Source organism: Dryas octopetala, chromosome 4, assembly GCF_963921425.1.
Source record: "Dryas octopetala chromosome 4, drDryOcto1.1, whole genome shotgun sequence".
In the NCBI taxonomy this organism is placed as follows: Eukaryota; Viridiplantae; Streptophyta; class Magnoliopsida; order Rosales; family Rosaceae; genus Dryas; species Dryas octopetala.
Genome location: NC_141369.1, coordinates 465,600 through 490,531, shown reverse-complemented (window position 1 = coordinate 490,531; position 24,932 = coordinate 465,600). Strand labels below are relative to the sequence as shown.

At 42.6% G+C, this 24,932-nt stretch overlaps 1 protein-coding gene and 1 pseudogene across 2 annotated transcripts; one reads left to right on the top strand and one right to left on the bottom strand.

Moving 5' to 3' along the window:
* Positions 1-367: 367 nt before the first annotated feature.
* Positions 368-3,563, bottom strand: LOC147285932 (uncharacterized; annotated as a pseudogene). The gene is made up of 5 exons (XR_015121664.1): positions 3,432-3,563; positions 3,058-3,369; positions 2,545-2,637; positions 2,076-2,099; positions 368-1,848 (listed from the first exon to the last, which is right to left on the bottom strand). The product of XR_015121664.1 is annotated as an uncharacterized LOC147285932 (transcript).
* A 7,275-nt stretch (positions 3,564-10,838) lies between these two features.
* On the top strand, positions 10,839-11,534 carry LOC147285931 (uncharacterized). The gene has a single exon (XM_086239259.1). The coding sequence runs from the start codon at positions 10,839-10,841 to the stop codon at positions 11,532-11,534; it is 696 nt and encodes a 231-aa protein (XP_086095385.1).
* The last annotated feature ends 13,398 nt before the right edge of the window (positions 11,535-24,932 follow it).

Genomic DNA, 24,932 nt, shown 5'->3' with positions numbered 1-24,932 from the left:
ATTTCACACTATGACTTATTTTAATACCCATACCGTATACCTGTTTTGTACACAGTATAACTTGTTATAGATCCACTCACAGTGGCCATTATCTTAGTAAACAATTAATTTACCTATAGATCCATTCAAACTCACAGTGGTCATTATGTTAGTAAACAATTAATTTACTTATGGATAATCTCTTACTCATTGTGGCCTTTGCGTCTGTTTATTATTAATTTTTTAATTTTACCAAATTGACTGAAAGTGTCATATAATATGCTACACAGTATATATTACCAATTTTGACATATAGGGAATATTGTCAATCTATGTAATGTTATAAACAAAATATTAGAATACTATAATAATGATATAAACAAAATACTAGAATATGAAAAAAGCCCTTATATTAGAATATATATAATATTTGATTACAAAATATTGTTACAAGTCCCATAATCCTATGGTATCGATAATTCTCTAGCTTATGCAGATTTTAGAACATACATATCTTCCACCACCGGTCACATAAATATTGACCTTTGCAAATGATGATCAAAGATTTGCACTCTTAAAACACTTGGATTTACCAACAAAAGTTTGTCTTGTTCTTCAACAAAAGATTCTCTAAGAAACCTGGACTAGTTCCAACCAACAAAAGAAGGCCATATATATACAACAAAAATATGCACAGTTCTCATATTGATCTCATCCAGTTATCAATCTATATAATAATATGGCTTATTCACACCATTACCCCCTGTAAGATACACTTTTTTTCACTTTGCCCCCTGAAACTTAAATCCTCTCAATTTGACACCTGAACTTCACACAATTATTGCAAAAGACTCTATGCCGTCAACTCTGTCAATTTTTCTATTAAAAAAGCTAATGTGGCACCTTATGGCATGAGTGATACCATTTTCTAGTTATGTAAGATCCATGTGGACAAAAAAAATTATAAAAAATTGACATGAATCTTATTATTTTTTAGTTTAAAAATTATTTTTTATTATTTTTTTGTCCACATGCATGGATCTTACATAACTAAAAAAGAGTCTCACTCATGCTATATAGGTGTCACGTTAGCTATTTTAACGGAAAAATTGACAGAGTTGACGGCATAGGATCTTTTGCAATAACTGTGTGAAATTCATGTGACAAATTGAGATGATTTAAGTTTCAAGGGACAAAATGAAAAAAAGTGTATCTTACAGGGGGTAATGGTGTGAATAAGCCTAATAATATAAACAAAATATTACTTACATTAGACAATTGCTTACCAATGTTGTAAGTCATTTGGTGTGCATGTTTGAAGTCATCTCAAGCACATAGCAACCCTCTTTATTCACTGCTTACATAGTACTCCCAAGTGGTGTGCTCCCTTGACTTTGTGGCCTTGCTGCTTGCTCTATGGATGAATAAAGAAGAGTCGATGGCCTGTATTGATTCTACACCAGCAGCTGCAAGTATTTGCCCAAATTGATTTGCACCACTCCCAATCACTTGTGCTTCAATAACATCCAACTTGTTTTGCATCCTAAGTTCTCGCGCTTCATTTTATGCCCTCAATGCCTCCTCCTTATTAGCAGCTTTTTTCTTCATCCTTTCTATCTCGGAACATGCATTTTCAACAGCTTCATGTTGTTCTTCAACTGCATTCTTCAATGCTGCCACTTGACTAGAAGTACCACGTTGCTCAGTTAGTATTCCAGGAACATCATCCCACTCAACACCAATTCCATAACCTCAAACAGTGTTGCGCCTCTCCGGTCCAAATAGTTCCCCATACAACTTATTTCTGACCTTAGATGTCACCTCTCGACCAGCATCGCGCTCTCTTTTCTCGAGCTTATCAAATGCTTCCTACATACGTTAATTTGACAATGTACATATAAGTCTAAAGTATAGTTGCAAGTTCTAAAATACAAATGTTTGGAATTATTTAATAATAATATCGTAATTAAAAATTGTCTGCACTTACAATTGTTTTATGAACTTCCTCATTAGCATCAACCAACCCCTCATTTTCTTCATCAACTATGACTCTTTGATTGACTGTATGTCAACTTCAAGAATGTCCAGCGGTCCACTTGTTCTCCCTCATATGTAATTGACTACACTAGGTGTAAACATCCATATGTCAAAAGAATCAAAAATAAAATGGGATGCATTCTAAAACAAAATAAAAAATAGATACAAAAAACATGCAATAAGAGCAAGATATTAAGGAATCTCAAACACACACTTTCAAACCTTATTTGGGATTTAAATAAAAACAAAGTGTCACAAGTGATTCAAAACAAGAGAAAAAGACTCACGACACCTGCTATAAGAAAAAAAATTATTATAAATGGTGAGGTGTGATCCCCCAACATTTTATAGGGCTGATCTCATTAGTCCACAGTATGCATTTTGTATAACCATTAAATTAACACATATATGTTATCACACAAACCAGACATGCATACCACTTAGATAAATTAATATACAGGAGTCATTCATGCAACGAAGATCATGAATATATTCATCAATAGTATTGTGGTGTTGAAAATAACTCACCCATGCACGCCGAACTTGGGCAAAAGTCTTTGTTCCTGTTTTGTGGCTCATCTTCTTATGTTTTCGGTTCATCTTGTTTACACTTGAGTGTTTCTATTTCATTCCAACACAATAATTTTCATGAAGGCATTGTTATAAAGTTAAGTGTAATAAATGCATAACTTAATCATAAAATTTAAATAGAGAGTACATGTCCTTTCCCATCCCACCATGTCATTAATAAGCCCCATTGCTCCTGATTGACACGCTCATCCCCACATGTAAACCTCTAATCTATGCCGCGAAATGGGTTAAACCATTTTCTATGCAGCTTAGATTTGAATGACTTCCAACGTTCATTCAATTTCGCCCTCACCACTTTCCTAATTTGAACATACTTGGACAACGTGTCTGAATAACTCAAGTCTATACCTTTCTACATAATACATTTGCAAGCCAATTATCAATAAAATAATGAAATGAACACAAAAATAATATAACCTGCCACATGTTAAAATAATCAATGTTCATTACCTTCATATCTTTCCATGCATCTTCTTTGTTGGCCTTAGTAAAATTCTTCCAGCTGCTTTCATTGATGGGAAACTTGGAGGGACACCTTGCAAGCACTCCAATTAATTGATGGTACCTTGCCACATTTTTATCTGGACCTTCAGCTTGCCCAAGTTTGTTGAAGTTTATTTCCTCTGTTCCATTGAGAGCAAAGTTATTTTTATTTACTCCTTTCTTCCTCTTCGTCCCATTGGGTGCAGTGTTTTGGTGAATTGTTCCATCTGTATCCCCATTGACACACACTGATGGAAAGCGAACTGATGCATTAGTAGACTAACATTATTTGTCACCACATTTTGGATACTCTCACCTATGTTATCTGTTGCACCGACTACTCCATGCCCAATGAAATTCATGACTAGGTCATCATCATTTTCATCGAACATTCTTCCAGCAATGAAAGGTGGCTGGGTCTCACTATCTGCATCTAGTGAGGTGAACAATTCTCCAATATTAGGCACCCTCATTTTTTTTTTTTTGGTATAGATTAGGCACCCCCTTTGAAGTCATCTATAAAAAAAAAAACTATTCTCAATGACATTTTATAAACATTTTTAATAATTATATCGAAATTGCAAATGTAAATAACTCATACAGAAGGAAGACAACCAATTCAACTAATTAACGTATAAAGTTTATAGGGTATTTATCCCAATGAAGACAACAAATGATGCTCATAAGACTTTTATAAAGGTTTTCTAAAAGACATAGATGAATACACACCAATAACAAATAAAGAAGCAAAGAATCTTCCTCATTACAAAAAAAAAAAAAAAAAAAAAAAAAGAACAAAGAATCTTTCATTTTTTGAAAAGAAGAAAAAGTACATGAGTTAGACACTGCAAACCCTGACATCAACCTTATTTTCAATTGAAAATGATCTTTCTTTATTAGTAAAGTATATGACTAACTTGGACCACATATATTAATTGGGAATCTACCTTCTGAGTCTTCACTCAATCCAACCCAAGAGACATAACAAACAAACAAAATTTACACCTACCCATTTCGGCATAATAATTGTTGCTTCTCACCTTATGTATTAGAAAATCTATATAAGCCATGAATCAAACAATAACACCCACAAGTAGGAATATAACGTAACTTAGCAATTCATACTCATTTTTACCCTTTACTATCACCTAAATTCTTTATTACAATCAGTAGATAGTGGCATTAATGAAGACTTACTTGACTGTTGTTGAGAGATTCTCTGTGTGATGTGCACCTCCTATAAAAGATTGTAGAGAGATTCTCTATGTGAACAGCCGCTTTAGGAGTTAGGATTTGGCCAGACTTCAAGAATAACATTTAAATAAGACTTTCTATTAAGAAAATAACGACATCGTTTTCTATCTATTGTACAGTTTTTTTTTTTACCACTGTGCTTTACAACCTTTACTTAATAGCTACATCAAAACAAGTTCTTAATAGCTACAACATTTACAATTATACCGCCACTCCATTTTGAGATTGGGGGAAAATTTGATTTTACTTATGTATTTGGAATTCTAAATAATGATTACTTTATTTATTAAAATAATTATTTATGAATGATACTTATATTAACTTATATACTGTCAACTTTTTTTCCCTATCATATGAAAAGAACAAAAGCTTTTGATCTTATGGCCATTGCCATACACATCCATCACTGTGACTGGTACTATTATATCCAATAACCTTCTGATCATTTGTTATTTGAAGCGAACCGAGTGTTATGATTTTTTGACAGAACATGTATCAGTTTTCCTTGCTATGATCGATTCACACTACCATGATATAAAGCATTTCTCAAAGTAATAATATAGCAAGTGGCGTACAGGGTACAATATTATTTCAAATATATATAGTGTATACACCTAATTAATTCAAGCAGACTCAGTAGGTTCACACAACCATGAAGCCAAGATCCAATTGCAGCCGTAAGCTGTTTGATGACCACCCAAATCCAAAGAATCAACCTCCCTTATCTCCTTCCTCATCATCCAATGAAAAAATTCCAAATGCTCCAGCTCGGAAAGTAACAGGTAAACTATTAGATATTTTCCTTTCTCTTTATGGAGAATTGTCCAACCCCACAACCTTTGATAATCGGAATGTTTGAGCTAACCCAAATAACGGTTTTTATCAATTCACAAGAAGATAAATTTTTCTTTACATTGCATTACACGAGGCCCACCGCTCACATCAAAATATCTAAACCAAGGAATATATGACCATAGGAAGCAGTGACTATATGTATTAAAAGAACTGGTGCATCATTTTGATATTGTCATTGGTCACTGTATCTATGGCCAAAGAGTCCTAAAAACTCAACGGGCAAAACAATTCAAAGTTACATAATTATTAAATTTTATTTTTTTAATTTGACATACCTGTATGGTATAGCCATAGCTTTTATTATTTTTAAATATTTTCATGGCCAATTAATACATTATACATGAGCATTAAAAAAACAAGAAATACTTTTCAAAAAATATTAGCATTCTATTGCACTATTATTTTACACATAAATTAGTACCATATAATATGAGATACCAGGTATTTATTATGAAATTTTTAAGTATATATATTCATTGGTATAACTTGTATTGGTGTATTATTAAGAATACACTTTTTTTTTTTGTACTAGCTTTCACTAAAAGAACTGGGATTTAAGTGATGAGAACTGTTCATTGGGTTTATGAACACCGAAACCATGACTAATATATGCTATAAATTCTAAAGTTCAATCAAAATAAGAATAAGGCATGATAAGGAAGAACTTTAGCCATGGTGTATATGTCCAATGTGCGAGTGGACACATGTATCATCTCATCCGTGTCCATTACAAGATCAATAGCCAACATATCCTTCAGTGACTAGCAATTTAGTGACTGTTGCCCCGTTTTCTAGTAGTGCCGGTGCGTTTGTCAACCCGAATGACATTACCATAAACTCAAAAGCTACATAACGGGTGACACATGTAGTCTTCGGTTCATCCCCTTTGGCAATGCGCACTTGGTAATAACCCAACCTAAGGTCCATCTTGGTGAAGAACTTGGCACTGCTTAATTGATCAAATATGTCGGCAATTAGAGGAATGAGATACTTGATGCGCACCGTGACCTTGTTGAGAGCTCGGTAGTCTACACATAACCTGAGACTCCCGTTATGTTTCTTTTGGAATAGGACATGTGCTCCAAATGGGCTTTTGAGGGTCTAACAAACCTAGTGTCGAGTAGCTCATCCAACTGCATTTGTAACTTGGCTAATTCGGGAGGGGCCATTCGGTATAGTGCTTTGGCCTATCCTAGGGTGAAGCTCAATCTCAATCTGATGGTCTATACTCTTTCTTGGTGGTAGGGACTTAGGAAGTTCATTGGGCATCACATCTTGGTAGGTTTTCAGGACTTCCTCAATCTTTAGCAGGACTTGCTCCTCTTTCATCTCATTGTTGACTATGTGGACTAGCATAAAAGATGGCTCATGGTACTTTACTCCCTTCTTAAATTGTATAGCTGACAAGAAATGGGGCCCATTAGGCTTCTTTATCTTTGCTGGGATCACGTTCGGTTGCTTACCCATAATTAGCAAGTTGTGTGCGGCTAGGATGTGAATAGCCTTCGTTTCCAGGAGGAACTTCATCCCCAATATAACATCGAAATTATTCATTTGCACAGCCACAAGGTCCGTTTCTCCTTCCCACGACTCGAGCTTAATGTGCACTTGTTTGGCCATGCCGATTGTTGGTAAGGCTTCAGAATTCACAGCTTTCATACGCCTAATATCCTTCTCAAGCTTTAGACCCAACCTCTAGGTTTTTTCTTTTAAGATAAAGTTGTGGGTGGCACCTTTGTCAACCATCACACTTCAAGCGACTTTGTCATTTATTGTTGCCTCTACGAACATGAGGCCTTTGTCTGGGCCTTCTGGGAATTACTCATCTGCTTCTTCATGGCCCCCAAGAATCTTAAAGCACCCATGGCCAAGCTCCACCTCCTGTTCTTGCTCTTCACCTATTTCTTTCGAATTAAGAGAAGCTTGTAAAGCATTTAATGCAAATTTGTGAGGACATCCGGCCGATCCATTACATAGAAAGCATGCGAGAGGCCTGGGTTTGAAGCCAGTCGAACTCTATGGTCGGGATTGTGCTATGTCTCGAAAATTTGAGTTTCTTCTTTCCATCCCTCCGGAATTTGAGCTTCTTGTCTTTGCTCCTCCACTTTTACTTTGGCTAGGCTTGAATTAAGGACTTGTTTTTGTTCCTACTAGTGAAGGTTTTAATTCTTCCTACCAGAGGAGTCATTGAAAGCGTAGTTCGTCAAGCACTCAGCAGTAGTCTGAGCGGAAGCCAAATCTTGAATTCTTTGTCTTTGGAGCTTTGTCTTGGCCCACGACTTTAACCTTTCAAGGAAGTAAAAAAGCTGATCCTTCTCGGACATGTCTCGAATATCCAACACCAGGGTCGCAAACTTCTTCACATAATCCATAACCGTACCGGTTTGCTTGAGCTTTCTCATTTGTCGGCGAGCGATGTATTCGACATTTTCAGGGAAAAACTGAGCCCTGACCTCTTTGCACAGCTCTTAATTTTCATGTGTTTGACTAATGACCTTGGACAAGCTTGATTGTAGCAATACAAAAGGAACTCATAACACCTAGGCTGGATATGCATCGAACAGCATGGCCAACCAAGGTTTTTGGCTGGACACAGGGTTGGCCTTAAGGTTAGGTGTGACTGCCTAGGGTGTCACACCCCAAAACCCCGACACGTACCTTAAGGTTCCCGAGAGTACAACACTCAATCGACAGAGCATTGAAATCCAAATTTCTTAAGATACGTTAAGATCTTTAGTTTTAAAACTGGGTTGGATCAAAGTTTTTAATAGCAGCAGAAATTTGAATACGTTTAAATTAAACGTTGTTTTGATAAACCAACTCCGGCCACTCAAGGTCACATGTGTTTAAAGAAACCTTGAGCAAACTCGTAAATAATTTGAATTTAAAACACTCAACCCGAAATATAACTTTTGCTTAGTTCAAAATAAGTAACCGAATTGAAAAACGACAAGTAAAACGAATAAAATAATTATTACAATATGTGACGCCCCGAAACTGGCCACGTCACAGCCCGTTCTAGAAATCCTGAAAATATAATACTTATATCACCAAGTATTATACCCCCAAGCTCCCTAAAATAAGATAAGCCTATTTTAAAATTTCGTCCGAGTTGGATCATAGTATAGAAAAGATTATTAATAAACATAAATATAAAACCAACCCGTGAGGGTCATGAGTTTCAAACTACAAATAACTCTACTAAAGCATTAAGTAGATATTTCATAAAATAAATAGCAGAGATATCCCAACCCATATCCAGAGTGATTTGGCGACTAATGAAGTAGTGCTAAAGAGATTAACATTCTGGAATCTGCATGTGTAGAACACCTATAGCAAAAGGGGAGACGCCACCACTGATCCAAAGAAAGGATCGAAACCAGATAGACTGAAAGCTGAAACTGAAACTAGAATTGACAAGGATGCCACTGGCCTCAGTCCAAGTCATCATTCACTTGGAAATATGCACTCACAAGATTACAGTAGGGGGTAAATATCACATACGATCATTGCTTTCCCTTAGGGAAAATCTCAACTTAGGTTTGAAAATGATAATGAAGATATTATATATATATATGATTTCAATGAGAGGAAAACCAAAGTGAAACAATGCAACACAACAAAATGTCTACAATAATAATCAGTGAGTAAAACCTTTGCATATTAAAGACAATATTTAAAGATAAAGTCAAGAGACAATTATCATTATGAGTGCTAAAGACAGTTATTTAAAGCTACAGTCAAGAGAAACTGCCTCTGTAGTTATCCGGAGAACCAACTTTGCAAATACATGAATTAACTTCCTAAAGAGCAAGGATATAAGGGCAACAAAATCAAAATATTGAGGTACGAATCGAATGACAAATATCTTGAAAATTTTAATATCATAAATGACTGACTTAAGCATCGGAGATCCATTGAAGAGAAATCTTCATCTGGATCATTAGAGCTTTGGTTTCATTTCGCAGGAAAAGAAGAATATATGTTCAAAGTCATAAAGAATTCGATGAGCTCTGCTGACGTGTGCATAATAGAATTCGAGGCTCATCAGTTGGCGCTGTCTGTGGGAACGAAGAAATTTTACTGATGGTGAATACTCGGAATTCGACTGCTGGGAATGTACACCGCCCAAGCGACGCGCAAGCAAACCCGCAACTCGAAGTGTTGCAAGAAACACTGAGAACTTTGATGACCAGTTTGCAAAATGTGGTTCAAAGGCTAGACCTAATGGACCACGTGGAAGAAAATACCTCACAAAGTCTTCACAGGGAAGAGCGAGGGGAAACTGAAGCTAACTCCAATGGATAAGCGCTTCTTCCCATACCAACAATGGATTTAAAGAGTCATTTGGTAGGGGAAATCCAGAGATATCCAATGCCGCCCAGATTGAAGCTTCTTGCGACTGAACTCTATGATGGACATTCAGATCCAAATGATCACTTGGAAACCTTTCGGTCGCAAATGAAGCTCTATTTGGTAGCGGATGCTATAATGTGTCGTGTATTTGCGACCACTCTAAAGGCAAGAGCCAAAGTATGGTTCGAAAAACTCCCACTAAGCAGTATTTCTTGCTTCAACCAACTTGCTGGAGCATTCTAAGCCCAGTTCATAGGAAGCAAGAAAACAAAGCGTGGTTCTAGTCATCTTTTATCCATTAGACAGCGTGAGGACGAACCACTTCACAAATATCTCCAAAGGTTCAATGTCGAAGCTTTGGAAGTAGAAGGGATACATGAAGATTTGCTAATCTAGACTTTAGTGAATGGGCTTCAACCAACACAGTTTAGTTATTCTTTAGGAACGGATGAACCTAAAAGCATGAAAGAACTTTTGGAGAGAGTAGAAAAATACATGAACGCTGATGACCTTCATAAAGTTCAGAAAGACAATGCAAAGGCTGCTACTTTGAATGATCGTTCCACAACCTCAAATAACCATGAAAAAAGAAAGAAGAGAAACGAGGAAATTCGAGGGAATGAAAAAAGAAGACCTTTAGTGAATGGGAATAATCGTCCTCGGGGGTTGGTTAGTCGATATGACTCATACACCCTCCTCAGAATTTCCCGAGAACAAATCTTGATGGAGATAGCAGACTTATAGTTAATCTAGAGGCCAAAACGGATGTCAACCGACCCTTCCAAAAGACCTTGAGATAAGTATTGCAGATTTCACAAGGATCACGGTCACAGTACGAATGATTGTTTCGAACTGAAGGAACAAATAGAAGGTCTTATCTAAAGAGGATACATAAAGAATTACATCATGGATCACTCCAGAGGTCAACAAAGTAATAGACATACCGCTCTGCTATTACCTCCCACACAAAAACCTGATGAAGAAGTCATACAGTTATCCATGGAGGAATTCATAATGGTGAAGGATCTGGAAATGGGCGAAAGAACTACATGCAGAAGGCTAAGATGGAACCCCGAGAATATGAAGTTTTTTCTGTGCAACAGCATAGGTTCGAGCTAGTAAGCTTTGGAGAATAGGACCTCCAAGGTTTGCATTTTGCTCATAACGACGCCTTTGTGATCACAGTTCTTATTGCGAATAAAATTGTGAAAAGAATCTTTATCGACCCAGGAAGCTCCGTAGATATCATCTATTGGGAAATTTTGGAAAGAATGAAAATCTCAATGGAAAGAATGCAACCTTCCATGACAACTCTGAGAGGGTTCACTGGTGATAAAGCAGATTCTCTAGGAACTATTACTCTGCCTGTAACCATTGGTAAAGAACTACAAACCAGCACCAAAATGATAGATTTTATGGTAGTGGACATGCCAACAGTATACAACGTAATTTTGGGACATCATAGTCTCAATGCATTTTGGGTAAGTACCTCGACCTATTGTTTGGCAGTGAAGTTTCCAACTCTTGCGGGGGTTGGAGTACTTCGAGGAGACCAATTTCGGGCCCATAAATGTTATGTGAATGCATTAAGGGTTCAAAAATTGGAAGATAGACCTCAAGCGCAAGTCACAAAGGTGAAAAATGAGGACGAAGCAAGTACCTCAAAAGGTAAGCGAATAGGGGCAAAAATAACTGAACAGACATATTCAATTTGTGTGTGCTTAGGTGATCCAAAGAAGATAGTTAAAATTGGAAGTGAAAATCCCTCTGAACTTCAAAAAGAGCTCAAGGACTTCCTAGAAGAGAATAGAGATGTATTCGCTTGGACACATGACGACATGCCTAGAATCAACCCAAATGTTATTTGTCATCATTTAAATGTCGATTTTAGCTATACACCGGTTGCTCAAAAATGGAGAAATTTTGCCCCAGATAGAAGAATGGCAATAAAAGATGAAGTTGAAAAGTTGAAAAATTGAAAAAAAAAACTTGTTTCATCTGAGAAGCGTTGTATCCGAAGTGGATCGCGAATGTGGTAATAGTAAAAAAATCCAACGGATAATGGAGAATATGCGTCGATTTCACCGATCTTAACTAGGCATGTCCAAAAGATAGTTTTCCCTTGCCTCGCATTGACCAATTGGTAGACGCGACAACAGGACATGAAGTCATGAGCTTCATAGATGCATTTTCAATATACAATCAGATTCGGATGTATCCACCGGACGAAGAAAAAACAGCCTTTTTTACTGATAAAGGCCTCTACTGTTATACCAACATGTCTTTTGGTCTGAAAAATGCAGGGGCGACTTATCAACGGTTGGTGAATAAGATCTTCAAGGACTAGATCAGAAACACAATGGAGGTATATGTGGATGACATGTTGACTAAGTCCTTGAAAACATCGGATCATGTGGAACACCTATCAAAGACATTTGAGGTCCTTCGGGAATATCAAATGAAATTGAACCCAGATAAATGCACTTTCGAGGTGACCTCAGGGAAATTTCTGGGTTACATGGTGACCAAAATGGGAATTGAAGCTAATCCCGATAAAATCGAAGCTATTCTAAACTTACGTCCCCCCAAAACAGTCAAAGAGGTACAGGTCCTAATTGGGAAAGTAGCAGATTGAAGTCGTTTTGTTTCAAAATCAACAGAAAAATGCTAGCCTTTCTTCCAAGCAATAAAAAAATCAAAGCAGTTCGAATGGACATTGGAGTGTGAATAAGCCTTTTAGAGATTGAAAGAGTATTTCCACAACCTACCAGTAATGACAAAACTTGAACCACATGAGGTTCTGTACCTATACTTGGCCACCTCGAATTCAGTAATAAGTTCGATGTTGTTCAGACATGAAGGAAAGGTGTAGCAACCCATACACTTTGTCAGCAAGGCCCTACAAGGTGCTGAAGCTAAATATGAACCAATCGAGAAGTTGGCTTTGACACTTGTAACCACTTCGAGGAAGTTGAGACCTTACTTTCAAGCCCATAACATCGGGCAGACTGATGAAATGGTCTATCAAATTTAGTCAATTCGATATCAGATATGTTCCAAGAACGTCCATTAAAGGACAGGTTGTAGCTGACTGTATAGCAGAATTCACTGCATCAATCAGACAAAGCAGAAAAGGTCGTGGATGAACCATGGATATTGAACGTGGATGGTTCGTCCACTTCAACAGAAGACAGAGCGAGGTTATTATTAACTTCGCCATAAGGAATTCAGCATCCTTATGCTTTGAAATTTAATTTCCCTGCAACTAATAACGTTTCAAGAGGCCTTAATTGCAGGGCTGTGAACAGCAAAGACAATTAGGGTTTGCAAAGTCAGGGCTTATAGTGACTCGCAATTGATTGTCAACCAAGTAAATTCATAGTATGAAGCAAAAGAACCTAGCATGATTGAGTACCTCCATGAAGTTCAGAAATTGACCAAAGATTTCGATTAGATTCACACAGAACAAATTCCCAGGGCTCAAAATGCCCTTGCAGATGCACTTGCTAGGCTCACATCATCACTCAGTGCGACCCTACCAACCAATATATTAGTGGAAGAGTTAGATAAGCAGAACATTGAGCATCAAGAAGAGATTGTATCACAAATCGTGCAAATGCCAAGAGGAGAAGACTGAACTCAAAAGATAAAGGATTATATCCTAACAGGGGAACTGCCCCTAGATCAAAAGGAGGCTCGCAATTTGAAAACAAGGGCAGCACAATATGTGTTAGTAGGTGAGGATTTGTACAAACGAAGTTTTTCCAGTCCTATTTTGAAATGTTTAAAACCTTCTGAAGCTACATATGCACTTCGAGAGGTCTATGAAGGAGTCTGTAGGGCTCATTTCGGAGGTAAGACTTTGGTTTTTAAATTATTGAGGCAATGTTTCTGTTGGCCAAACATGAGACAAGAAGCTGAAGACTTAGTCCGAAAGTGTGAAAAATGCCAGAGGTTAGCCATCCTCATACATCAACCAGTAAAGTCTCTAACTCCAATGGCGAGTCCATGTCTATTTGCTTAGTGGGGAATGGACCTCTTGGGTCCTTTCCCACAGGCTTCTGGACAAAGAAAAATGCTAATAGTAGCAATTGACTACTTCACGAAATGGGTCGAGGCAGAGGCAATGGTAAAAACCATGGAAGAATACATTGAAAGCTTTGTATTTCAACACATTCTGTGTATGTTCGGAATTCCGAGGATCATAGTCTCGAACAATGGAACCCAATTCGATAGTCGCAAGTTCAAGGAGTTTTGTGCTCGGTATGGGATCAAAAATCATTTTTCTTCTCCAACCCATCCACAAGCAAATGGACAAGCAGAGGTCGCAAATCGGAGCATTCTAAAGGGAATCAAGAGAAGGTTAGGTTTGACCAAGGAAAATTGGGCGGATAAACTTCATCATGTTCTTTGGGCTTATAGGACCACTGAGAAGACCCCAACAGGAGAATCTCCTTTCACTTTAGGCAGTCATTCCAGTGGAAATAGGCTCGCAAAGCTTAAGACTTCAGCAATTTGACCCTCAACAAAACAACATAGCTCTTCAACTAAATCTCGATTTGTTGGACGAGTTGAGAGAGCAGTCTCAACTTAAGCAAGCGGCATACAAGCAAAATATGGTGAAGTATCATTTTAAAAGTCAAGCCTAGAAAATTCAAAATCGGAGATTTGGTTTTGAGGGAAGTCATGCCAAATAAGAAGGATCCGACAAAAGGAAAATTATGACCTACATGGGAAGGTCCTTATTGAGTAATCAATATGAAAAGATCAAGAACTTATTAATTAGTTACATGATTTAAATGGAACCAAGGTGCCAAGGCCATGGAGTATAGTGCACTTAAAGAAATTATGTCAGTAGGGAAAATCATTCAATGTAAAGACCTATTATAAGAATTCGACTATGTTTAAATAAAGTGCCCCTTTTTTCATTCTATAAAGTAAAAGAGCCGAAACTCATACAAATCCTAGAAATAAAAAAAAAATAAACAAAATAAAAACCGGGAAGGACACCTTTTCCCAGAGCCATGCATTTAATCTAAACAACAAAGGTGGTATGTCCTTTCTCCCCATTGTTGGCTGGCTGTAGGAATGGCAACGGGGCGGGTTTGCCAATACCATACCCGCCCTGCCGGGTAATCAGGGGTATTCGGGGCCCCTATTATTTTTTTAAAAAATAATTTTTTTTATTAATAACATACCAAACTAACATAAATATATAATATAATAGATGAAATATATTAAAATTCATCATATTATATTACAATAACATTAAATCATACAGTGAATACTATTAAATTTTAAAGACATGCAACAAAAATTAAGATAATAAATTAAAATATAATTATATATGTTGATGCCCAAAAATGGTAGAGCAGTCAACGTCGAGTCGAACCACGTAGGCCCGTTGACCCACCACTGAGCGGATGACACGTCGAAGTGGGGCAGGAACGGGTAGCTGGTCCGACTGGTGAGTAATGAGAGAGAATGATATCCAAAGCACCCTGCGCAAGTACACAAAAGTGAGCGGGAAGGGCACCGGTGTGGTGCCGGCCAAAGCTCCTCCGACGCTCAAGTCAGTGTTCAGAGAGATCTGAGAGCAGAGTGAGTGAATAGTATAATATTGATTTCAGTTGTCCTTTTGTGACAAGAAGGTACCTCTTTTATAGTACCTTTGGAAGAGTGTCAACCAATCCGGTGACGACACGTGTCCTTTGTGGTGATTTGCACTGTACGAGCGCCACGTGTCACCGGTCTCGAGGATCCGAGTGAGTTGACACGGGTCGGGGGCCCGGGAGGCTTGAGCTTGGGAGGCCGGAGCCTAAGAGGCCGGGGCCCAGGGGGCCGGAGCCTATGAGGCCGGAGCCTAGAAGGTCGTGGCCTAGGAGGCCGGAGCCTAGTAGATCATGGGCTAGGAGCCCAGGAAGGGCTTAGTCTTTTGGGTCTAGGCCCAAACAGCATGGTGTTAGGCCTTGTGTGACTTGTCGTTATGCCCAGACGATTAATCATACGAACAGAAGTCCCCCAAGTTTCCGAGCAAAAGATACTTCTTGGTTGGGAACTTTGTACACAAAAAGAGTCCGAGCAGAACGACAAGTAACCACACACTTGTTCCTGCTTAAGCTACTATCTAGAAGTCCCCCAAGTTCCTGAGCAAGAAAAGCTGTACTGTAGGAAAGCTTGGGGGTTACATATGGAAGATCCTTTTTTTTTTTTTTTTTTTTTTTGAATTTCTGATCACCCTGTATTCCGAGCAGTAGACGCTTCGTGTAATCCCAGTGAATCTCGTCCGATTTTAATGGTGGGATGTCGCCCTTCGTAAATGAAAATCTTGAATTAAATGGTAGAGCCCAAATATAAAGATTCCGCACCCACATCTTCCCTTCTCCTTTTTTTTTTTTTTTTTTTTTTTTTTGTTGTCTTTTGGATTTTTGTGACCATTGGAGGAGAGAGAGAGCTGACCCCCCCCCCCCCTTTTTTTTTTTTTTTTTGTGCGTGACTATCTTGGAGAGAGAAGGAGGGCAGCCTTGTTTTTCTTTAAAGAACGCAATATAGAGCTCCCCCCCCCCTTTTTGTTATTGATAACTGAATATAGGGGCTGCCCCTTTTTTTTTTTTTTTTTTTAAACAGGAGAGAGACCAAATATCAAGCTCGGCTGTGTTTGGGAACAGCGATGAAGCAAAGGGGCTCGGGTCGGGGGGAGAGCTGCTCGGGTCGGCGACGCGGAGCAGAGGTGGCCGGACTTGCGCGGGGCGGGTAGCGCTGATCGGGTCGGAAGAGAAGAGGCGAGCTCGGGCGAGTGTTGGGCTCGGGTGGGTTGTTCGTTGCGCGGGTTGCTTGGTTCTGTGCCGAGGTCGCAGGGGCGGGCCGGAGCAGGAGGAGGCTCGGGTCGCGCAGGTCTTGGGTGCTCGGGTCGCGCGGGGGTTGTGCGCAGGGGGTCTTCTCGTCGGGCTCGGGTCGGATAAAGGAGAGCACGAATCGTGCTCGGGTCGGCGCCGTGGTGTGCGCCTGGGTTCCTGCTCGGGACGGAGGAGGATAGAGCTCGGGGCGGAGGAGGATAGAGCTCGGCGTGAGTGCTCGGCTTGGATCTGCAGGGCTCGGGTCGGAACGCGGGCTGGAGGCGTGCAGCTGAGGCGCTGCTCGGGTCGGAGGCGAAGCCCGGAATTTTTGTCGCGGAGGCGTTGTGCAGGGGAGGCTCGGGCCGGATTTTGTTGGCAGCGCGGGCCTGCTCGAGGTGGTCGTGGGTCTGCTCGGAAGTCACGCTGCGGGGGGGGGGTGCTGCTGCTCAGCTCGGGCCGAGGCTGTGAGGGGGCTCGGCGCTTCACGCCTGTGCGTGATTTTTTCAGTGGGCTCGGGCTCGGGGTAGGCGAAGTGCTCTGCTCGCCTTGTCGTGCGTGGGAGGGGCCAGAGGGGGCTGCTCGGCTCAGAGCAGTGGGCTGCTCGGCTCGGAGCACTTGGTGCAGCGCCGTGGGCTCGGGTTGGGTCAATTTTCACACTTTGAGGTAATTCAAATAAGAATTTTTCCACCCACTTGATATATTGATTTTTCCTTTGAAAATTGAGAACTTTGGGAAGTTGTGGTCGTCCAGCCTGAGGCGGACCTTGGAATTCTGTTTGGGAAGTTTGTGGATAATGTGAGTAGAGGCAGGGGGAGGGGCAGGTGGGTATGAACCTTGCCGAGCACTGGGTAGGCCACACGCCTACATTTTGGACTTTGTAATTTATTGGGTATTGTTGTGTTTTTTTGCCAGGTACATAGGAAACAAGATTAGTGGGTCGGAACCCGTCTGAGCTGTTGAAGCCGCGGAAGACTGGTAAGGCATGGGTTGTCATGGCTCTTCCCCTTGAATTGATTTTTTGAATATTGGCTTTGATAAATGGTTGGTGGCTGAGCATGTGAAAAGTGATAGGGTGAATATTGTAAATTTGGGGGTGGAAGAGCACATATGAGGGGTGGGAAACCAGTAGCGATCTTGATATGTCCCTGGTGTTGTCTTGGTATTCCGAGTACTTCCCATCTTGATTTTTGGTTGTTTTTTTTTTTTTGATGGGCAGGTGTGCGGGGCGGAAGCCTGGGCTCGGGCCGGGGCTGGTGGTGCACTGGGCGGAAGCTCGGAGAGAGCTGGCGTCAGGGACGCGGAAACCTGGGTGGGTGCGCGGCGAGGAAGCCTGAGTGGGTGCGCGGGGCGGAAGCCTGGGCTCGGGCCGGGGCTGGCGGTGCACGGGGCGAAAGCTCGGAGGAAGCTGGTGTCAGCAGCGCGGAAGCCTGGGTGGGTGCGCGGCGCGGAAGCCTGGGTGGTGAGCAGGGCGGAAGCCTGGGCTCGAGCCGGGGCAGGAAGCCTAATCAATGCATTGCAGGCCGAGCTACTGCAGGCCAGGAAGGAGGCAGACCAGGCTAGGCAAGAGTTGGAGCAGTGCGAGGAGGAGCTGAGCCAAGCCAAGCAGGTGGTCTATTAGGGGCTGGCAGTAATGATGGACATGCCAACGTTCCAGAGGGAGGTGCCCAGGGGCGAAGAGCCCGAGGATTGAGCATCCACAGGTGGGGAGCATGACATGGGAGAGGATCCCAAATAAATGTTTGAAGCAAACATGGCCCGGGGGCAGGGGTGGGCGGACCATCGCCCTATTTTTGTTTGAGTTATATGGCGGGTCGGATGTAGCCCGTACCAAATTACAAACTATTTTGATTATTAAGTTTGTTCTTTATGATATTTGGATGAGTTGGAGGGTGTCCAACCCGTTTATGGGGTAGGATGCCCTTCCCTTTAATACATGGTATGGTGGGATTTTCTCGAATGCATGGTACTTAGTTTCCCTTGAATGCATGATACTGATTTTCCCTTGAATGCATGGTACTGTGGTTCCCTTGAATGCATTTGCCATAGCCGCGCCCTGAATGCATGGTACTTAGCTTCCCTTGAATGCATGGGGCGGATATGGGTAGGGGCGGATGCCGGATGGCCCGGGGGCCCATACAGACAATTAACACTTTGAATGAAAATGAAGAAAAATGTGTCCGTGGTAGGACTCTCATTTATGAAAGCGATAACATAGATGAAATTGAAAAAAGTCCCCGGGGGGTACAACATGTGTCTACTTGTAAAAGTAGCGGAGGTGCTCGGCGCGCCAAGGGCGGCCGAGTTCCTTGCCGGTTGTGGCGCGGAGCCTGTATGTGCCTGGGCGGACGACCTCAATGGTTTTGTAGGGCGTCTGGGGTAGGGCAGGTGTTGGAGACACAAACAGCCATAGAGGGCTTGACCTCTTTTTTCTTCTTGACTGAAGTTATATAGCAGGACCTGGCTGACACTTGATTGCCTTTGACTACCCCCGTTCCACATGGGGTCGGGAACTTGATCAAAAGTAAGTGAGTGGAGATCATAACCCTCAATGGGTTAAGGGCCGGTCGTCCCAGGATGACGTTGTAAGCTGTGGGGCAGTCGACCACCAAAAACTGAGTAGTTGTGGTAGCGGACGAAGGATACCTTCCAAGGGTGAGTGGAAGGTAGATCCCACCAAGAGGGGTGACCATGTCGCCCGAAAAGCTGAGCAAAGGAGCGACCGACCGGTCAAGCCTCTCCTGGTCGATTCCAAGAGCGGTGAAGGCTGGAGCGAAGAGGATGTTGACGGAGCTACCACAGTCGACAAGGATCCGAGCCACATCAAAATTAGCTATGGTGGCTTCGATGACCAAGGGGTCATCGTGTGGGAAGATCAAATCACGTTCCTCTTCCTCAGCAAAGGAAATGGGCGACCACCCGAGCTTAGGAGTCTTTCTACTACGGTGGAAGTCTACAGCCATAACGCCGGAGCATGGTTGAGCACTTCGGGCGTATTCCTTCCTAGCTCTGTTGGAGTTGCCAGCGAGGGTCGGGCCCCCACAGATGGTATTGACCCGCCCCCGGCGTTGTCCGTCGGTTTTGGCCTTCTCGGTGGCCTCCTTGTCTATGAAACCATCCAACTTTCCTTCCTGTACCAAAGTTTCTATTGCCTCCTTAAAAGCTCTGCATGCTTCGGTGTCATGGCCATGGTCGTCATGGTAAAGGCAAAAGAAATTCTTGTTAGCCCGGTATCGTGTTTGTGGTGGGCGGGGTGGGAGCTTAGGAAGCATGTCCTTGATCTGGAGATACAACTCTGTATAAGTAACAGTGAGAATTGTATAGACTTTGAACCTGGAGGCATAGGATGTCTGATAGGTTTCCTCCCTTCGTTGTCCTCCACCTCTACCATCACCAAATTGTTTATTGGTGAACTTATTGAACTTTTTCCCGGACCCCCCATGCTGGTTACCCGAGTAGGGCTTGGGCTGGGGTGGCACTATGATGGCCTGGTCGGTACTTGGGCGATCCATGGTAGGTGGCTTCTTCCCATATGTTTTGAATTCAGCCGTGGCATAGGCAATGGCCTCATGCATGAGTTCCTTGTAGGTGTGCGGATTGCGGCGGTTGATTTCAAACAGGAAGTCCCCCTCTAGGAGACCACCCTTGAAAGCAGCGAAGGCTACCTTCTCATCACAATCGCGACACCGAGATCGTTCTAGCTGAAATCGAGTGATGTATTCCCGGAGGGATTCCCTGCTGCCCTGGCGGACCCGCGTCAGGTCATCCGTGGTGTAAATTCTATCGGTTTGGATGATATACTGGCCCAGGAAGAGCTCTCGAAGCTCGCTGAAACAATCAACTGAGCCTGGAGGGAGTTGGTAGAACCAGTCCCTTGCACTGCCAGAGAGGGTAGAAGGGAAGATTCGACACTTCGTAATGTCATCAGCACCCTTAGATTCCAGAGCGGATCGGAAACTCATGAGGTGGTCATATGGGTCTTCCTTCCCTGTGTATGGAGTGATTTTGGGAGGTCGGACGTCGCCAACCGGAGGAGTAGATAGGATGCGAGCTGTGAAAGGTCCAGGCAGCTCCCTTGTTTCTAAAGATGGGTGCCCACCCCGACTTCCTCCTTCCACTCTTTTCAGGCGCTCACTGATGTCCATGAGAAGTTGCTGGAGCTGGTCTGGTGGAAGAGAGCCGCTGTTACCGGAGTCAGCGACTTGTTCACTTACGTAAGTGTTACCTTCTGAGCGGCGCCCAGCCGAGAGGACCTGCTCTTCTCCCCGTCGTCGCTTGGGACGGGGAGCCTGTTCCTCTTCCAAGTCTCGGGGGCGCGGGTTGGATCGCCCCTGCTCCTCCTCCAAATCTCGGGGACGCGGGTTGGATTCGCCCCGGTTCGTCCGCTGCTCTTCTCGCCGAGAGCGGTTGTCGTCGAGCAGATGACGACAGTCCCGGTAAATGTGGAACTCCTCAGAGCGGGTAGGATGCTCGCCAGATCGAGCCCGGCTGACCGGGTGGATAAGTCTCTTTTGGAAACCTGGGGGTGGGCGGCTACCTTCCCCCGCGTCCAGCTGACGCGAAACATTTTGGTCCCCTCGGGGGGGGGTTATTCCTCTCACCACTCCGGAGAGTGGTGTGTTCGTCCCTGTCATGGGGGTTCCTCCTCTCACCACTCCGGGGGGTGGTATGTTCTTCCCTGTCGCGGAGGAGTCGCTCATACAGCTGTGTTGCACCTTTTTGGAGGTCGAGCTGTTCCTGGGTTCGTTGGAGCTGAGCCTCCAATTGCTGGATGTACTCCTCCTGATCAGATTCGGCAGTCTTCTTGCCTCGCTTGTCAACCAGCGGGGTGTTGTCGACTTGGTCGAGGATAGGACCTCCGTCAGACATTGTGAGGGTCGGTAGCTCGGAAGCTAGGGAGCTCGGAAGCTCGGGAGCTCGGAAGCTCGGAAGGTTATTGCACCTCAACTGAGGGTAGAGAATTCAATGGGGAAAAGTTATAACTTTCCCACAGACGGCGCCAAACTGTTGATGCCCAAAAATGGTAGAGCAGTCAACGTCGAGTCGAACCACGTAGGCCCGTTGACCCACCACTGAGCGGATGACACGTCGAAGTGGGGCAGGAACGGGTAGCTGGTCCGACTGGTGAGTAATGAGAGAGAATGATATCCAAAGCACCCTGCGCAAGTACACAAAAGTGAGCGGGAAGGGCACCGGTGTGGTGCCGGCCAAAGCTCCTCCGACGCTCAAGTCAGTGTTCAGAGAGATCTGAGAGCAGAGTGAGTGAATAGTATAATATTGATTTCAGTTGTCCTTTTGTGACAAGAAGGTACCTCTTTTATAGTACCTTTGGAAGAGTGTCAACCAATCCGGTGACGACACGTGTCCTTTGTGGTGATTTGCACTGTACGAGCGCCACGTGTCACCGGTCTCGAGGATCCGAGTGAGTTGACACGGGTCGGGGGCCCGGGAGGCTTGAGCTTGGGAGGCCGGAGCCTAAGAGGCCGGGGCCCAGGGGGCCGGAGCCTATGAGGCCGGAGCCTAGAAGGTCGTGGCCTAGGAGGCCGGAGCCTAGTAGATCATGGGCTAGGAGCCCAGGAAGGGCTTAGTCTTTTGGGTCTAGGCCCAAACAGCATGGTGTTAGGCCTTGTGTGACTTGTCGTTATGCCCAGACGATTAATCATACGAACAATATAATATAATATTTTTATTAAACGGGTATACGGGGCAGGGCGGGGACGGTATTACCATACTCGCTTAATCGGGGCGGATCCCCACTGAGATTTTCGGGGGCGGGGAATTTTGCCATCCCTAGCTGGCTAGGTCGGAGCAACTCCAAAGGCAAAATTATGGGGTTCAGAAGCTTCCCAGGAATTGATATCCTCCCAGATGGCAGCATGCTTCGGTGCCACAGCCTTAGCATAACTTCTGAAATGCTCAAAGCCCTTCTCGAAGCATTCCTCTTTCTCTGCCATGGTAACATGACGATGGTTGGAAAGGGCCAGTTCCAGGTCATCCTTCAACAGATTGAATCAAGCACGAAGGACCCTGAACTTGCTCATCCACGACATGCATCGGGTGCGAAGGCAAGTGGTGGTATGGCGAGCCTCATAGGGTTGCCTTTGGGTTTCCAAATGATCTCCTTGTAGACGATTCACCATGTTCGTCTAGTTTCTCAAACAATGGAGGAAAGATTTGAGAGTGGCTACATTTTCCGCAGCCAGCCATCCGAGGAAATCCTCCTCATTCGAATCGAACTCGCCAACCCTTTGAGTGGGAGGAAGAGCTTCTGGCCGAGGAAGAACGTCACCTCCTGAAAAGGATGGGAAGGAAGAAATACTATTGGAAGGGAGGAAGCCATTAGCAGGGCCTACCATTTCTCTCTTGCAGTAAGTTTAAAACTTCAAATAATTCGATACTGTAAAATGTGCTTAAGAAATTAAATGGTTTATTTATAAAGGAGAAGGCGCAGGTATATCGAAGAATGAACAGGTGCAATAAATGGAACCACTCCCCCTCTCGCTGAACGTGCAGAGTGAGGAGTCTTTTTCTCTTCCAAAAAGATACGTTTGTTACAATTATCTCCTTTTTGACGGTTGAGATGTCTAATTAACTACCTTTGGAATATGAAGGTTCATAAACTAATTCCCTAGAGGAAGATGAAAGTCCAAATAAGAGGCTGAAGCCATTGGCCTAAATTCAAATGAACTTCGATTTTAAAGTCAGATGGTGCGCCCACTTTGATGGGGCTCGAGAGCCAAATTGTGTTTTAACAACGAAACACAAAAATAAAGATTCAATTGTGCACAAAGAAAATCGAAAGGAAGTTACCAATTTCCTTAAAACAGCATGAAGTTACAAATTTCCTCAAAACAGAGGCAACTTATAAGTTTCCTTAGAACAACTTAAAGTTTTAATTACAAAACAAAATGAAATTTCATTTCATTTTTTAAAAAGAGAGTTACGCCTAAAAACCAACTACTTAGGCCCCTCATCATCCTTATCAAGGACAATGTCATCAAAGCCCCCAAGGTCAGGAAACATTTCCTTGACCTTCTCCTTGCAGTCAGCAAAATCTTCTAAAAAGCAGGTATTTATGAGAACAACAAACTCGAGGGTTCCCTTTTCATAAGAATCAGCCAACTTCAATTGCAGCTGAGAGATCTCTTCTTGAGCCTTTATCAAAGTGGCATCTTTTTCTTCAGCACGAGCTCTAAGTACAAACAGTTGGGAAGTGCTCTCCTCCGGTTCTGACTTTAACTTTGCATTTTGAGATGAATTTTCGACTAAATTTCTTTCCAAACCCTCAAGGGAAATCTGTTTTTTCTCTAGAAGTAATTTAAAACTTGACAGCTCAGAATTGCACTTCTCCAAAGAAGAATTCATAGCAGATAAATCACCCTTTAGGCTTTGGATTGACCCCTGATGCTGCTGGTTTTCAGAAACTAAAGTTGCTTGAATTTGTTGCAGCTCGGCCCAAGAAGCTTGCAAAGCATGATCAACACTCTCCTTGACTTGGGAAATACATGCTTTCATCGATGCTTTGCCTAGTAGAGACTAGGAAGAAAAAAATGGATTTCAATTATTTCGTACAAGCAAGATGCCAAAATCATGATAAGTACTAGTGATGCAGATCTGTTTTACCTGGGTCAAGGCAGTAATTCCCATAATACAGGTTTCTTCGACAAAAAGTTACTTGATCGATTTCTCCAGGGAAGTCATGGGCACTACTTGACCCTCCAGAAGTCGATGCAAAGTTGACCCAAGGTCAGTGGGAGAATCAGCAATCTTCTTAGGACCAACGTTCTTTGAAGCAGAGGATTGGGGTAACAAAAGATTGGGCAATTTTGAAACTTCACCCCCCGACAAAGATTCTTTAACCCTTGAAGTCGCCTCTGCAGACAGCTTGTTCTTCTTTGGAAGGTTCTTTAATTTCTTCAGAGGAATTTGAAGAGATAAGTCCTCATCTAGATCCCTCATTCTTTCTATCATAGAAGCAAGGACCATAACCTTTTTCCTAACACCTAAAAAGGGATGGGGCTAATCTCTTTTTCCTTCAACTTCTTAACTTTAAGAAGTTTGGTCGCAGTAATCTTAACAGATGGACCTTGGTCTTTTTCAGGAGGTGTTGGGTTCTCACCACCCATTTCAGTACCAATATCAGCAATGATACTGGGACCAGTACGGGCAATCACTATTCTTAAGTCATCTTGAACAATGACACTTTCCTTTAAACCCAAAAGGAGGGTAACCTTAACTTTGTTTTGGATAGAATGGGACAAGCTCTTTTAGCTTCTAAGATTCCTTCAAAGTCCCACCTTCGCGGGATGAGAAAATCTTCAGGCTTGTTCTTCCTAAATTCCCACTCACCACTAATATGGACGAAGTACTCCTTCCAATCATGGTTCAAGAAAGGGTTATCAATGATTGTTGACTGACCCTTCATCAGGCTCAAATACCAAAAACTTCCTGCCACTTTCTCTGTAGGGACAAGGGTATAGCAATACATAATATCCCTAAGTGTGACATCGGGACCATTTCTATGGTCAAAGCCTCTCGAGTGGT